Source organism: Microcaecilia unicolor, chromosome 2 (genome assembly GCF_901765095.1).
Source record: "Microcaecilia unicolor chromosome 2, aMicUni1.1, whole genome shotgun sequence".
NCBI lineage: Eukaryota > Metazoa > Chordata > Amphibia > Gymnophiona > Siphonopidae > Microcaecilia > Microcaecilia unicolor.
The window spans coordinates 149,071,081-149,088,793 of record NC_044032.1 but is presented as its reverse complement, the minus strand read 5'-3'; the positions used below and the strand labels follow the sequence as shown (position 1 = coordinate 149,088,793).

Sequence of the window (17,713 nt, the reverse complement as noted above, 5' to 3'; positions counted from 1 at the left end):
ATCGGATTGTCAAGCTTCAGGCTCAGGTGGACTAGTTCCTAGTAGCCTCTCCTATTCGGGCTTGGGACTACGTGCAGCTGTTGGACTCTATGACGGCCACGATGGAAGTAGTGCCCTGGGCCAGGGCTCATATGAGACCACTACAGCTATCTCTGCTGCTGCGCTGGACTCCGATGTCGGAGGATTATGCTGTGCGCCTTCCCGTGGACCCAGCAGTGCGCAAGGCGCTGAGCTGGTGGATGCAGACAGACAAGTTGTCTGCAGGATTGCCTCTGGTGACCCCGGAGTGGATTGTCGTCACGACAGACGCCTCTTTGATGGGCTGGGGAGCCCACTGCTTGGGAAGGACAGCGCAGGGGCTCTAGTCTCCTGCAGAGGCAAGTGGTCTATCAACCTCCTGGAACTCAGAGCCATTCGGTTGGTGTTATTGGAGTTCATCCCGGTACTGGTGTTGAAGCCTGTACGGGTCCTGTCGGACAATGCCACGGCTGTGGCCTATATCAACCGCCAGGGAGGTACCAAGAGCGCCCCTCTAGCCAGGAGGCTATGAGTCTTTGCCAGTGGGCGGAAGCGAACCTGGAGCAGCTTTCAGCGGCCCACATTGCCGGAGTCATGAATGTCAAGGCGGACTTTCTCAGTCGCCATACCTTGGAGCCCGGAGAGTGGCAACTATCTGCTCAGGCGTTCTTGGACATCACGAAGCGCTGGGGCCAGCCGAGCCTAGATCTGATGGCGTCATCGGCCAATGGCCAAGTGCCGCGCTTTTTCAGCAGAGGACGGGACCCTCGATCCCTGGGAGTAGATGCTCTTCTCAAACAGTGGCCGACACAAGAGCTCCTCTATGTGTTCCCGCCCTGGCCCATGTTGGGCAGGGTGCTAGACCGGGTGGCAAAGCACCCGGCAGGGTAATCCTGGTGGGTCCGGATTGGCCCAGACGTCCCTGGTATGCGGACTTGTTCAGGCTCTCAGTCGACGATCCTCTGCGGCTGTCAGTGGAGCAGGGCCTGTTACATCAGGGTCCCGTGGTGATGGAGTATCCCTCTCCCTTTGGTCTTACGGCCTGGCTATTGAGCGGCAGCGTCTGAGGAAGAAGGGCTTCTCAGACAAGGTCATCGCCACTATGCTGAGAGCGAGGAAGCGCTCTACTTCTACTGCTTACGCCAGGGTTTAGCGTATCTTTGCAGCATGGTGTGAAGCAGGCTCACTTTCTCCCTTCACTGCTCCAATTTCTTCAGTGTTGGCGTTCCTGCAAGAAGGTCTGGAGGAAGGCCTGTCGCTCAGTTCCCTTAAAGTCCAGGTAGCGGCTCTGGCTTGCTTCAGGGGCCGCCTGAAGGGTGCTTCCCTGGCTTCGCAGCCAGATGTGGTGCGCTTTCTCAAGGGAGTTAATCACCTGCGCCCTCCTCTGCACTCAGTGGTGCCTGCGTGGAATCTCAGCCTGGTGCTAAGAGCATTGCAGAAGCCGCCTTTGGAACCCTTGTCGAGGGCATCTCTGAAAGACCTGACGTTGAAAGCAGTCTTTTTGGTGGCTATCACTTCAGCCAGAAGAGTTTCCGAGCTCCAGGCGCTCTCATGTCGAGAGCCTTTTCTGCAGTTCACTGAGGCAGGAGTGACTATTCGCACAGTGCCTGCCTTCCTGCCCAAGATTGGTTCTCGCTTCCATGTGAATCAGCAGCTCTGTCTCCCTTCCTTTCGTAGGGAGGACTACCCAGAGGAGTACTCCGCTCTTGAATATCTGGATGTGAGACGAGTCATCATCAGATACTTGGAAGTGACCAATGATTTCCGGAAATCGGATCATCTGTTTGTCCTGTTTGCAGGTCCTCGTAAGGGTCTGCAGGCTGCTAAGCCTACAGTGGCAAGATGGGTCAAGGAAGCCATTGCAGCGGCTTATGTGGCCGCGGGGAAGGTGCCGCCTATCCAGCTGAAGGCTCACTCCACGAGAGCTCAGGCGGCCTCGATGGCAGAGGCCGGATCCGTCTCCTTGGAAGAGATATGCAAGGCGGCAACGTGGGCTTCGGCTCATACATTCTCCAAGCATTACCGTTTGACTGTGGCTGCACGGGCGGAGGCCCGGTTTGGAGCTCCAGTGTTGAGGTCAGGGATTTCTATGTCCCGCCCTGGGTGAGTACTGCTTCGGTACATCCCACCAGTCTATGGATTGATCAGCTTGATGATATGGAAGGTAAAATTATGTATAATCATACCTGATAATTTTCTTTCCATTAATCATAGCTGATCAATCCATAGCCCCTCCCAGATATCTGTACTGTTTATATTCTGGTTGAATTTTAGGTTCAAGTTTAGCCTTCAGTTACTTCAGGAGGACTTCGTGTTCAAGTTCTTCTTTCACTTGGATTCTTCAAGAGTTGAGACGAGTTTGTGTTACAGTGAGCTGCTGCATTCCTCTCCCCTCCGTTTTACGGGGCTGGATTGAGACATAAATTCTGCCGGCACTCCCTCCCGCTTCGTGCGGCTGTAGGGCAGCTTTGTACCCCTCCCGCTTCGGCGGTGTTAGGGTCAGTCAGCTCCTCCCGCGGTTGCGGTTGCAGGATAAGCCAGATCCCCCCGCATCGGCGGGTGTGGTGTCCCTCCCCCGCTCCGCGGGGATGAGCTGGACGGATTCCCCTCCCCCACTTGTGTGGGGATGAGCTGGGTTAATTCCCCTCCCCCGTCTCGGCGGTTGTGAGCTGGGCAGAGTGTCCCTTCGTGGGTGTAATTCTCTAAGTGCTGAGTCCTGCGGATGGAGCTTTGATATCGACATACTGAGGAGTTTCCGGCAGCACATGACCACATATAGGGAGGCAAAAGTTTGCTCTCTATCTCCACCTGCTGGTAGATGGACACAACCCACCAGTCTATGGATTGATCAGCTATGATTAATGGAAAGAAAATTATCAGGTATGATTATACATAATTTTACCTTTATTAGTAATGGTTAATTTTATTTATTTAAAACATTTGTAACCCGCACAGTCTATAGAGCTCTTGGCAGTTTACAATAAGTACATTCATAGTGATGAAATGATTTACAACACACACACAGAGCAAACTAATATCAACTACACATTACTCACTAGTATACCAAAGCAGATATGACTCATACCTAAACAGAGGCTTGTTGGTCTCCAAATGCTTCTAAGAATAATAATGTTTTAAGCGTCCTCCTAAATTGATCTAAGGCCTTCAAAGACCTTATATACATAGGTAACTCACTTGAAAAGATGGCACTTCCAAAAGGTTAGCGTTCGAAGATTTCAAAGCTCTTGCAGGTTGGTACACTCATAAGGAAGAGGATGGAACTGGAGAAACCAGGTTATTTCACACTTTGAAAACTAATAATAAAGTTTTAAAAGCAATCATCTGTTTAATAGAGAGCCAATGTAACGTTTTTAAAATAGGAGTGACATGAGTATACCGGGAATAGCCATAAAGGACTCTGGCTGCAGCGTTTTTAGCAACCTGCAAAGCTTTTAAAATATTCCCATGTGAGCTTTGAAGTAGACCATTACAGTAATCTAAGTATGGACTAAGAATACTCTGAATAATTAAATGGAAGTTTGAGAAGGTAAGAAGATCTCGCAGACATCTATTCAACCTTAGCCTGTAAAATACTTCCTTAATAACTTTCTGAACATGCATCTTGTTAGCTTAGAATCTAACTTGCCCTTGAGAAAAATGTTGAAAGCTCATCTCTTTAAGCAAGCCTATCCTAATGTCCCAACCTAATCTTACCAGCCTCCACTCCAAATTCTGTTCTGAATTAGATAACGACCCCATCATTGGTTTTATTTACCGCAACTCCCCATTCCCCCTCTACTCATCCCATCCTTCTCTTCTCCATCCCCCCCTTTATTTTTATCCCTCCTTACCCCATTTCTCCCAAATTTATACTATCCTATCCTGTCTACCCTCTCTTATACTAATCATACAGTATCAAGATCAACTTATCATACACTATCAAGCTCAACTTATAATGTTTTGAAATTTCTATTATATGACTTTGTATTTCAAATTACTATGTAAGCCGCATTGAGCCTGCATTGTGTGGGAAAGTGCAGGGTACAAATGTAATAAATAAATAAAACACGACACCTAAATTTCTAATAGTGTTAACATTTGGGATACCCGATTTGCCAATGGCAAAGTCAGGAGGAATACAATCAAAGGAAGAACCACACAGAATTAAGATCTGTGTTTTTGCCATATTAAGTTGAAGATGATCACCCCGCAACCACTGATTGACAGCATTCAACTATAGAGTAAGGGGCTTATTTTCAAAGCACTTATTCTTACAAAGTTCCATAGGTTCTCCGAGGACAAGCAAGCTGCTTGTTCTCACGATTGGGGTTGTTGTCCGCGACAGCCCAGGAGACCGGCAAAATATCTAAAGCAAAGAAAAACAACCCCCCTAGAACACTCTGGCGTGCGGGCAGAGCGAATCGCGCATGTGCGAACGGCTTCCCACCCGTGGCACGAGCATGAGATCGTCAGTTTCTTTTTATCCGCGTCTGAAGTGACACGGTGTTCTGCTGTGCTCCTTTTGCCCAGGAGACTTTTTGTGACGTTACCGCTTCCTTCTTATTATTTTTCTTCTATGTTTTTTGTTTTGACAAAATAAAAAAAAAAAGAAGTAGTAGTTTATTTTTCCCTTTATTTTCTTTAGTTTTTCCACTAAAGTTTAAGTTTCCTTCCTTTTTCGTTGCAGCCAGCTTTTAGGCTGCTCGGACGGGTTTTCTTTTCCTTTTTTGTGCCTTTTTAATTGGCACAATCGCGTCCTTTAATTTCGCAGCCACCGTTTTTCCGTACATGTCATCGAGGACACCCAGCGGCTTCAAGCGTGCCATGGTGCAACCGGATCATCTCGGGTACCGACCCCCACGCATGGTGTCTCCAGTGCCTTGGGCCTGATCATCTGCCAGCTGCTTGTAAGCTGTGTTCTTTAATGAAAAAATGGACCCAAGTGTCTCTGGAGGCTCAACGTGAAAAACGTTTTGCTGATCGGTCCGGTCCTTCGGCAGCGGCATCGACCTTGAGGGAAGCATCGACTTCGAGAGCGCAGGTAATGGCTGCCAAACGACCATATTGCGCTTGGAGCAGCGAGGCATCGAGTGGGTCTCCACCTGTCTCGAGGCCTACTGCTATGCAGGCCCCCCCCCCGGGACCGACTTTCGTCGGACCCGGCCCCGAGGAGGCATGAGGATTCCACGTCCTCCTGTTCGGTACCAAGGAGTCTCAATGACAGGCTAAGAAGCACCGTCATCGATCTCCTTCCATGCACGGTACCGAGAGCTCCATGGAGCCGAGGAATTCGGCACCCGAGAAGCGTCGACGCCAAGAGGACCGCTCACCCTCTATACAGGAGGGTGTCGATGCGTCGGTCTTCTGGCAGCCTGGTACTGGCTCTCGAGCCCCCTCAGATTCTGCCACCGACTCCTGCACTGGCCCCCCAGCCTTTTCCGATAGAAGCTCTCAACGAGCGCATCAGGGCCCTTCTTCCTGAGCTTCTGGAGGGATTGCTGCGCCAGTCTACTTCGGAGCCAGGGGTGCTTGCGCCTTCTGCATTGACTGTTGAAGCAGCATCTGATCCTTCGCCTGTGGTGAGGTCCCCGTCCTGGGTGCCGCTTGCGGCATCGGCGTCGGCTGCCACCCAGGTCGACTCTCCTTCGACGTCAGCGGAGGAAGCTTCCCCATAGTCCAGGCAGGGGTTGACTTTTCAACATCCCCCTCGAGGTTGTTGTTCCTCGACATCGAGACAGGCTCGGGTTCGGGCTGCTCTTAGAGAGCTTTTGTCCGATACCGATGATGAGCGCTCGTGGGAGGAAGAGGATCCCAGATACTTTTCTGAAGAAGAGTCATATGGGGTCCCCTCTAATCCTACTCCGCCAATTGAAAGAAGGATGTCTCCGCCTGAGAGACTTTCTTTTTCCTCCTTTGTTCGGGAAATGTCTAAGGATATTCCCTTCCCTATGGAGGTTGTGGATGAGCCCAGGGCCGAGATGCTCGAGTTCTTGGATTATCCTTCTCCACCTACAGAGGTTGTAACAGCTCCCTTGCAAAACACACTCAGGGAAGTTCTTATGCAAAACTGGTCGTTTCCTCTCTCTAATCCAGTGGTCCCCAGAAAAGCTGAGTCCCCAGTACAGAGTCCATGGAGAGCCGGTAAAGTCTCAACTACCTCACGATTCCTTGGTGGTGGATTCTGTTCTCAGGAGAGCCAAGAGTACCTAGGGACTATGCCTCGGCTCCCCCTGGTATAGGGTCTAGGACATTGGATTCTTTTGGGAGAAAGATGTATCAGGCCGCTATGCTCGCAGCCAAGATTCAAAAATGCCAGCTCTACATGAGCATCCACTTGCAGAACTCGGTGAGGCAACTGTCCAGTTTGGTTGAAGCACTTCCTCTGGAGCTCGCCGAAACTTTTCACCAGGTGGTCAGGCACAGAAGGCATGTCATAAATTCCTGGCTAGGGGTACTTACGACACTTTTGCTGTGGCATCCCGAGTAGCTGCTCAAGGTATAGTGATGCACAGACTCTCATGGCTGCGCGTCTCTGACCTGGATCATAAGACCCAGCAGCGAATGGCGGATGTTCCTTTGCCGGGGGATAACCTTTTTGGCGAAAAGGTAGAGGATATGGTCGATCAGATCAAGAAGCACCATGATGCTATTGAATTCTGTCTCCCGCCGGGCGTTTTCTGCTACCACCTCCTCATCTAGGAGGTTTTTTGGAGGGAAGAGGAGTGCTCCCTATTCCTACAATAGGCGTAGGTACACTCCTGCTTCTTGGCAGCCTGTCCAGGCTCAGTCTCAGTGCGCTCGTTCCCGTCAACGGCGTGCGCCTAAGGCCCCTGTGGCTCCCCAGCAAAAGCAAGGGATGGGCTTTTGACTGGCTCCAGTGCACCATAGCCTCAGAAAAAGTGTCCGTGCCGAACGACTTGCTGGTCAGAGGGAGGTTGATATTTTTTCACCAAAGGTGGCCTCTCATAACCTCCGATCGGTGGGTTCTTCAAATAGTCCAGTCAGGATACACCCTCATTCTGGAACCCAAACCTCCGCATTACCCACCAGGAGCTCATTCTTACAGCTCCCAGCACAAGCAGGTACTTGCAGAGGAACTGTCCGCCCTTCTAAAGGCCAGTGCGGTCGAACCTGTTCCAGCAGGGGAAGAAGGGCTGGGATTCTATTCCAGGTACTTCCTTGTGCAAAAGAAAACAGGGGGGATGCGTCCCATCCTAGACTTAAGGGCCCTGAACAAATTTCTAGTCCGAGAAAAGTTCAGGATGGTTTCCCTCGGCACCCTTCTTCCCATGATTCAGGAAAACGATTGGCTATGCTCTCTGGACTTAAAGGATGCCTATACCCACATCTCGATACTCCCAGCTCACAGGAAGTATCTTCAGTTTCGGTTGGGAACTCGGCACTTTCAGTACTGTGTACTGCCCTTTGGTCTCGCTTCTGCGCCTAGGGTTTTCACAAAGTGCCTGGCAGTTGTTGCAGCATCGCTACGCAGACTGGGAGTGCATGTGTTCCCTTATCTTGATGATTGGCTGGTGAAGAGCACCTCGGAGACAGGCGCTCTACAGTCCATGTGGATGAATATTCGGGTGCTAGAACTACTGGGGGTTCATGATCAATTATCCCAAGTCCCATCTTGTCCCAGTTCAAAAATTGGAGTTCATTGGAGCTCTGTTGGACACATGGACATCTTCACGGAGAGAGTAGTGGATGCTTGGAATGCCCTCCCGCAGGAGGTGGTGGAAATGAAAACGGTAACGGAATTCAAACATGCGTGGGATAAGCATAAAGGAATCCTGTGCCGAAGGAATGGATCCTCAGGAGCTTAGTCAAGATCGGGAGGCGGGGCTGGTGGTTGGGAGGTGGGGATAGTGCTGGTCAGACTTATACGGTCTGGGCCAGAGCCGGTGGTTGGCAGCGGGACTGGAGGTTGGGAGGCGGGGATAGTGCTGGACAGACTTGTACGGTCTTTGCCAGAGCCAGTGGTTGGGAGGCAGGGCTGGTGGTTGGGAGATGAGGATAGTGCTGGGCAGACTTATACGGTCTGTGCCAGAGCTGGTGGTTGGGAGGAGGGGCAGGTGGTTGGGAGGCGGGGATAGTGCTGGGCAGACTTATATGGTCTGTGCCCTGAAGAGCACAGGTACAAATCAAAGTAGGGTATACACAAAAAGCAACAAATATGAGTTATCTTGTTGGGCAGACTGGATGGACCGTGCAGGTCTTTTTCTGCCATCATCTACTATGTTACTATGTTACTATCTTCCCCAGGCAAGGGCAGGCAATCTCCTGGTCCTAGTGTCCATGGCTTGAGCATCTCAACAGATCACAGCTCGGCAGATGTTGATACTCTTAGAACACATGGCTTCCACAGTTCATGTAACTCCCATGGCACGCCTACATATGAGATCAGCTCATTGGACTCTAGCTTTCCAGTGGTGCCAGGCCATAGGGGATCTAGAGGATGTGATCTATCTCTCCACCGACTTTTGCAGTTCCCTTCAGTGGTGGACCATTTGATCCAATTTGACCTTGGGACGTCCATTCCAAATAACTCAGCCACAAAAAGTGCTGACGACGGATGCATCCCTCCTGGGGTGGGGAGCTCATGTAGATGGACTTCACACTCAAGGAGCTTGGTGCTTTCAGGAAAAGGGTCTTCAGATCAGTCTCCTGAAATTACGAGCGATCTGGAACGCTCTAAAGGCTTTCAGAGACCGGCTGCCCAACCACATCATATTGATTCAGACAGACAATCAGGTTGCTATGTACTACCCCAACAAGCAGGGGGGCACTGGATCTCGCCCTCTGTGTCAAGAAGCCGTTCGGATGTGGCTTTGGGCATGCTGTCACGGCATGTTTCTCCAAGCCACGTATCTGGCAGGCGTAAACAACAGTCTGGCCGACAGGTTGAGCAGGGTCATGCAACCTCACAAGTGGTCACTCGACATGGGCGTTGTCCACAAGAACTTCCAAGCATGGGACACCCCCTCGGTGGATCTTTTTGCCACTCAGATCAATCACAAAGTCCCTCAATTCTGTTCTAGACTTCAGGCCCACGACAGACTAGCATCAGATGCTTTTCTCCTGCATTGGGGGACAGGCCTTCTGTTTGCGTATCCTCCCATACCTCTATAGTAGGGAAGACTTTGTTGAAACTCAAGCAAGACCGCGGAACAATGATCCTGTTTGCTCCCTTCTGGCCTAGTCAGATCTGGTTTCCTCTTCTTCTGGAGTTGTCCTCCGAAGAACCATGGAGATTGGAGTGTTTTCCGACCCTCATCACCCAGAACGAGGGGTCGCTTCTACATCCCAACCTCCAGTCTGGCTCTCACGGCCTGGATGTTGAGAGCTTAGAAGTTGCTTCCTTGGGTCTTTCAGAGGGTGTCTCCCGAGTCTTGCTTGCTTCCAGAAAAGATTCCACAAAACAGTGTTATTCTTTCAAATGGAGGAGGTTTGCCGTCTGGTGTGACAGCAAGGCCCTAGATCCTTTTTCTTGTCCTACACGGACTCTGCTTGAATACCTTCTACACTTATCAGAGTCTGGTCTCAAGACCAACTCCATAAGAGGTCACCTTAGTGCAATTAGTGCTTATCATCAACGTGTAGAGGGTAAGCCTATCTCTGGACAGCCTTTAGTTGTTCGCTTTATGAGAGGTTTGCTTTTGTCAAAGCCCCCTGTCAAACTTCCATCAGTGTCATGGGATCTCAATGTTGTTCTCACACAGTTGATGAAAGCTTCTTTTGAGCCACTGAATTCCTGCCATCTGAAGTACTTGACCTGGAAGGTCATTTTCTTGGTGGCTGTTACTTCAGGTCATAGAGTCAGTGAGCTCCAAGCCCTGCTAGTGCATGCACCTTATATCAAGTTTCATCATAGCAGAGTAGTCCTCTGCACTCACCCTAAGTTCTTGCTGAAGGTGGTGTCGGAGTTACATCTGAACCAGTCAATTGTCCTGCCAACATTTTTTCCCCGTCTTCATACCCGCCCTGGTGAAGACAAGTTGCACACCTTGGACTGTAAGAGAGCATTGGCCTTTTACATGGAGCGGACAAAGCCCTACAGACAGTCCACCCAATTGTTTGTTTCTTTCGATCCAAACAGGAGGGGGGGAGTCGCTATCGGGAAAACGCACAATCTCTTATTGGCTAGCGGATTGCATATCTTTTACTTATGCCCAAGCTGGGCTGACTCTAGAGGGCCATGTCATGACTCATAATGTCAGAGCCATGGCTGCGTCAGTGGCTCACTTGAAGTCAGTCTCTATTGAAGAGGTTTGCAAGGCTGCAACATGGTCATCAGTCCACACATTCACATCTCACTACTGCCTTCAGCAGGATACCTGATGTGACAGTCGGTTTGGGCAGTCGGTGCTGCAGAATCTGTTCGGGGTTTAGAATCCAACTCCACCCTCCTATGCCTGCTAAAGGTATGTATCTTCACTTTATTGTAGAACTTTGTAAGTCTAAGTGCTATGAAAATATGCCTCTAAGTAATTTAAAAGTCTCATCAACAGAGCTGTTGATCTCTACCAAAAATTGAATGTCATCTGCATATAGTTTATAAGTAAGCTGAAAACAATTCAGGAGTCTACACAGAGGTAACATAAAGATGTTAAATAGCATAGCAGAAGGTGCTGAACCTTGCAATAGACCTGAAAAACAATCTAGCTTGATTGAGCATTCAGAACTGACAGAAACAAGATATTTTCTGTCTACTTAAAAGATTTAAACCGATTAAGCACTAAGCCATTCAACCCAGTAGATCGAAGCCTGTTGATCAATATAGTATGATTAATTGTATTGAAGGCTGCAGATATGTCCAGGCGGCTTACCAGAAGGTAACACTTACTGTCAGAGAGGGTTTTGATAAAAGTATCTCGGGACTCCAAATAATTAGCAAATGAAAGGATATATAGCAAAGGATATCTATGTTGTCTCTATAATTGTGTGGATTTAGATTGAAAATACTTTAATCCTCTTTTTTTTCAGGTGACTGTGTTGAAGTTTAGCTGGAGAAATGCATTTAAAAGTATCTCTTCTTCTGTGGCACACTGTATAACAATAGCAGTGGAGGAATTTTCTATCAAAATTCTTCAAAATGATCACACACAGTCTTCAGATGTAGGTTCTACAATGAGTCTTGTAAACACATGGAAAATGAGAGAGTCGTTTAGAGTATTCCATGAGTTGGAGCAGCCAAAGCAAATTTTAAAGGCAAGTCTCAAGAAGTTTAATATTTGAGAATACTATGTTAATCTGAAAACCCTTGCTGGCATTGGTTTTGTTGCTACTTCAGCAGTAAAGCCTGTCTTGTATGTATTCAGCACTTATTGATCAGAAAAGGAAGAGTCCTCAGGTTTGTAACTCTCTTACTGGTTCACTACACTAACTCATCATGATTAGTAAATATGCAGTGTATCCTGTTTTGCAGTGATCACCCTCATTGTGAGCTCTTATGTTTTTCCTTCTGTACTTTGTGTCTTTTTCGAGATAGCAAGTGCTTTAAACTTTCAGGCCTATATACATTGGCTATAAATATTAAGACCCCTGAGGCAGGCACTTGGCCAAAACATGGTACCATGTCGGGCATTATAAGAATAAAGTTTTTCTACTGCAGCTCCGTCTTGTTGTTGTTATTGGGAGAGCCTTACTGATCGCACTACTCATTTTGTGTGTAGTAAATATGCAAAGAAATTTTTTTTTACTAAATTAAGTCTTAATTTTTGCTGTAGGACTGAAGCCCTTCAAAATGAATTTTTAAAACAGAACTGTTGTTTTTATGACCAGGCAATAGATTAGTCTTATGATATGGATGTCTTGAGACTGATCACCAGAGAAGGCAGCCACCATGTTTATAGCTAGAAGTTTATTTGGGAGAAGGCATTGTGAACTAGAGAAACAATGGTTCAAATCTTGTTGGAACTCCTCTTTGATGAGTAAGTAGCCTTGTCTCCTGTTGTCTCAGGTATTCAAGTAGATAGCAAGATCTTTGGGGCAGTGGATTATTGTGACTCAGTTTTAAAGATAATATAAGCCACTGTAAATCTTTCTTGAAAAATTAAAGCTAAAATTCCATATTTCCCTTTCCTGTGTTGTTTTAATATTTCTTTATCAAACTGGAAGAGAAATGCAATGCAATGAATCTCTTGTATCCCACATTGTCCCATGAGAGCTCCATTTGGCTAACAATAAGAAACAGAGCTTGGCATTCCCAGAGAGATACAGCCAAAATTCAAGTCATTAATTCAATCAATAAAATACATAGTACTCAAAAACCTTCTTTAAAAAGATATGTTTTAAGTACTTTCCTAAACAAATGATAGTGAGTAGTTGATCTTATCTCCAAAGGAAAGGAGTTCCTCCATTTAACTCACTGATAAGGAAAATATCCATTAAACACAATCTTACAGACAGTTTACTTAGGACTGGGGTACTGCAACATCAATGGTAATCGAGCAGACAGGGCTGTGTTTTTGTGCACCACAGTTACAAGGTCAACTAAATAAGCTGGAGCTAAACCATTTAAAATCTGGAAAGTCAGAGCACACAATTTAAAATCAATGCGAGCCCTGACAGGAAGCTTAGCGCAGTTTTAAAAATAAAGAAGATACTGACTCAAATCTAGATGGCCTACAAATTAGTCTGGCTGCAATATTCCGATAGGTCTGCAATTTTTTTATAGACCTTCTGATAAGCCCACAAATATTGCATTGCAGTAGTCCACTGTGCTAGAAGTAAAGTAGATGTAAAACCATACACCAGTGGATAACCACCATAGAAGGACCCTGGGGGTGGAGGGGGATTTGCTTGTTGGCTATTCAGTTAGATTAGGCAGTTTTCATCTCACTGCCTTCTGCAACCTTGTCAGTTAGTTCCTACTATTCCTTCACATCTAGGACTCAATGCTTTCGACTCCTAACCATGACTCTCTTACTCAACACCCGCACTTATCACCCCTACCACTGCAATTTCCCCACCCCTAGCTGTCTGTTCGTCTGTCCAATTTAGATTGTAAGCTCTGTTGAGCAGGGACTGTCTTTTCATGTTAATTTGTACAGCGCTGCGTAAGTCTAGTAGCGCTATAGAAATGTTTAATAGTAGTAGTAGTGTGGGGCCTCTGCTCTTTCATTAGATAGTTATAGCATCACTACACCACCACAGGTGTGTATTTGTGGAGTCAGCAGCTTGCAACAGCATTGCCATATTACCAGTGTCTCTCAGTCTTCCCAATTAGCATGAAAGTCAGTGGGGATGGGGAACAGCACAATGCAACCCTCATCAAGTGTTTAACTTGTGTTTCTTGGAACAGCATACTAAATCCGTGGGATGTATCACAGCCAGGGATGGCCTCAACATTTATGGAACCAGCAGTGCAAGAGGCCCCAGAGCAATGTGAGTTCAAGGACTTTCTTCTCACAGGACATCTCAGCCCAATCTGTGTATGCGTCCCCTATTCCACCCTCTTTCATACCCTTCCTGGCTTACATGTCACCCTGTATATTTCCCCACCCACGGCCATTTCTATCTCCAACATCTAATATCTCCTCACAGGGTTTGGCCCTCTTAACATTTGTAAGCTGATCACAATTTTCTGTCAGCCACACTGGCCTCTTTTCTGCTACGACTCCTAGCTTCTTAAAAGGCAGCCCATTGCACTGACAAGGTTAGGGTCAGCAGCTGATAGCACAGGACAGGATCACAACAGAAAGCATATGATTCCAGGGGAGAGGTAGTAATGGAAACCAGGCACCTGGGGGAGGGGAAGGAACATGAGGGAGAGATGGTGCATGAGAGGAAGTGAAAGGTTGGGAGCTCAAAATAGCAAAGACAACAAAGAGGGGAGGAAAATGAGAGATATCTGAGTGTCAATTGCTGCAGCCCCATACTCCTTTTCCTTGTTGGAGGAACTACATCCTTGCCATAGATCACATGACAGACTGATTGAAAACACCCTGGAGCTCGTGAATGCCATGCATCCAGGTCTCACTTAGGTCTATAGCTGTTGCAAACCCCGTTACTGTCACAACCTGAGAAGAAAGAACATTTCATCATTTGCCAATCCAATCTTTTTGTAGTGCAGGTCAAGCAACTGAGGAGGACAAGGAGGCCCTGGAGAGGACAGCTGTGCCCACCCCAACCAGAGATGCCAAACCCTCCTCCATCACCAGCAGCAGCAGCACCATCACCACCACTACCACCACTGTGCTGCAGCCTTCTGCCACTGGGCCCAGCTCCAGCACCTCCACCACTCTACCTACCACCTGCCCTACCATTCGGGCCATGGAACCTGCCACCACCAGCCAGCAGCAGACCTCTACTGCTGTTGCCCAACTCTGCTCCCATCTTGGAGGAGGCCATTGAAGAGGCATCCACAAGCCACTCTTCCTCCAGCAGCATGGACCTGCACCCTTCCTTCCCCACTTCTTTTGCTCCATTATCCCCATTGGACCCCAGACACCTCTTTCCCCTACATCAATCCCCTGGTCATCCTGCTTGGCCCTCCTTAGTCCCATCCTAGGAGGCAGAGGCCCCTACATCCCTGGCTGCAACAGTGCTAAGCTCCTCCCAACAGACATGACCAACAGGCCTCTTCAGGGGCCGGACATCATCCCTGAAGAGGCCACACTGGCTGTGGTGTTGGTGGAGCTTCACCTGTTGTGGCAGGGAGTGATAGAGGTGATGCAGCACATCAGGGCCCATTCTGACAGGTTGGCCACTCTGCAGGGGTCATTAGGAAACCTCACACTCACAGTGGCCAACCTGACGTTGGCCATGGTGCGGGCAGGGATCATCAGGTCTGATGGTCCCTGCCACATATACTCACAGGGTGGTCCAGCTCTTTCAGAGGGGGCTGTTCTATCCCACCACCATCCACCTCTTCCCCATCCCTGTCTTTCCTCCCCCCCATCCCCTTCCCCCCTCCTTCCATTGTACATAGTTTTGAAAATTGGTTACAAATTTGAAGACTCAGGTGTGGGATGTTTATTTGGTATCAGCGTACATGGTGGCTGGCTTGGGCATATTAGCATTTCCAGCTGTAACATTTATCACACACAGCAAAATATCTAGCCATTGACCTATATCCTCTCCACTGTGGCCCAGTCTCATACCAAAGTTAGGGACTGATCCAGAGCTTGCTTCCAAAATACCATACTGAAGGCACATAGCCTATATATATATATCCTCACAGCTGATCCCTAATGTTACAAATGATGTATCCTGTACTCCGTCTGGACACTGTGGGAAAACCCAAACCACAAAGCGATATAGCACTAGTTATCCTTGAGTGAGGGTTGACGCAAGACCCAGAACCCAGCTCTAAGTCCTAATCTGTGCCAGACAGGGCAGGCTGTGAACAACGTAAACACATTCACAAAGCACCATTCTAGGTGTGAAAGATACATATTTACAGGATAGATAAAATTATCAAGCAGTAAAAGTGACCTGGCAAGCTGTACTGGTAAAGCACAGAGCTCAGCACTGCTAACAGATATGACTACAATCCCTAATGCCAGAACCTCTACAATCAATCCTAGAGTGACTGCCAGTAGGCCTTGTTGTTTTTTTTTTTTTTTTTTTATTTAGATTTTGCTCACACCTTTTTCAGTAGTAGCTCAAGGTGAGTTATATTCAGGTACTCTGGATATTTCTCTGTCCCAGCAGAGCTCACAATCTAAATTTGTACCTGAGGCAATGGAGGGTTAAGTGACTTGCCCAAGATCACAAGGAGCAGCAGTGGGATTTGAACTGGCCACCTCTGGATTGCAAGACCAGTGCTCTAACCACTAGGCCACTCCTCCACTCTACTTGTTTGATGTCTAACTACCATCAATACGCCTGTCCCCAAACATATGGCCCATGTGCATGGTCAGCAGATATACCTGATGGCTATTCTATCAGTGGCTCCCGAAAAGTGAGCCTAGATGTGTCTGCAGGCCATGGTCCAGCAAGCCCCTCCCCACCTTTGCTGGGGAAAGTCATTGTTACTCTATATGCAAAGTGTTGCTGCTGTTCCCTTGGATGGCCGTTGTTGGAGGTCTGGACATGAGAACAGATACTGATGTGTTAAACAGCAGAGGTGATCACCATAAATAATCATTAACGTAAAACTTACATTCAGTGTAGATAACTATGCTAACAAACTACCTGTAAAATGTGCCAAACAAAGGGGTTCATCTTTGACCTGTGTGTGTTACCCCAGCTACTATTGCTGACATCAAGGAGCCACAAGACATCAACCCAAAGAGTATGCTGATAATATGTTTCTGTTATCTCAACTTATAGATAAGAGAGCCCTACAATACTGCTATTGTTACCAATTAATACCAAGTGAAGTGGAAGGCACACAGTGTGTATGACTGATCTGTAAATATGCTGTATCTGCACATTGCAAACTTGGTTGTACCCAGTGGTGTGCTGGTAAATGTTTAACAACAGGCTCTCTCCCCGGTCCCCCTCTGCGCCCCCCCCCCAAATTGCAGAGATGGCTATAGCCAGGGAGAGAGCCTGGGGGGGGGGGGGCAATGCATTACTTCAGGGGGAAAAAAATTAAATGATCCCAGGTTCCAATCTAATTCATTTTTAATATGCGATAAAATGCCATAAATAAGTAAATACTACTACTACTACTACTATTTAGCATTTCTATAGCGCTACAAGGCATACGCAGCGCTGCACAAACATAGAAGAAAGACAGTCCCTGCTCAAAGAGCTTACAATCTAATAGACAAAAAATAAATAAAGTAAGCAAATCAAATCAATTAATGTGAACGGGAAGGAAGAGAGGAGGGTAGGTGGAGGCGAGTGGTTACAAGTGGTTACGAGTCAAAAGCAATGTTAAAGAGGTGGGCTTTCAGTCTAGATTTAAAGGTGGCCAAGGATGGGGCAAGACGTAGGGGCTCAGGAAGTTTATTCCAGGCGTAGGGTGCAGCGAGACAGAAGGCGCGAAGTCTGGAGTTGGCAGTAGTGGAGAAGGGAACAGATAAGAAGGATTTATCCATGGAGCGGAGTGCACGGGAAGGGGTGTAGGGAAGGACGAGTGTGGAGAGATACTGGGGAGCAGCAGAGTGAATACATTTATAGGTTAGTAGGAGAAGTTTGAACAGGATGCGAAAATGGATAGGGAGCCAGTGAAGGGTCTTGAGGAGAGGGGTAGTATGAGTAAAGCGACCCTGGCGGAAGATGAGACGGGCAGCAGAGTTTTGAACCGACTGGAGAGGGGAGAGGTGACTAAGTGGGAGGCCAGCAAGAAGCAGATTGCAGTAGTCTAAACGAGAGGTGACAAGGGTGTGGACGAGGGTTTGGGTAGAGTGCTCGGAAAGAAAGGGGCGGATTTTACGGATGTTGTAAAGAAAGAAACGACAGGTCTTGGCGGTCTGCTGGATATGAGCAGAGAAGGAGAGAGAAGAGTCAACGATGACCCCAAGGTTTCGAGCTGAGGAGACAGGGAGAATGAGAGAGCCATCAACAGAAATAGAAAACGGGGGGAGCGGGGAGGTGGGTTTGGGGGGGAAAATGAGAAGCTCGGTTTTGGTCATATTTAATTTCAGGTGGCGTTGAGACATCCAGGCACCAATGTCAGACAAGCATGCTGAAACTTTGGTTTGGATGCAAGGTGAGATATCAGGGGTAGAAAGGTAGATTTGGGAGTCATCAGCATAGAGATGGTAGGAAAAGCCATGGGATGAGATTAATGAAC

General features: G+C 47.8%; 1 protein-coding gene across 1 annotated transcript in view; it reads left to right on the top strand.

The window, feature by feature from the left end:
- The window catches only part of KIAA0825 (KIAA0825 ortholog), a 584,207-nt gene that overhangs the window by 115,228 nt on the left and 451,266 nt on the right, over positions 1-17,713 (top strand). The window contains 1 exon segment of the mRNA XM_030193391.1: positions 11,005-11,229. Within this exon segment, the coding sequence (XP_030049251.1) occupies positions 11,005-11,229 (225 nt within the window).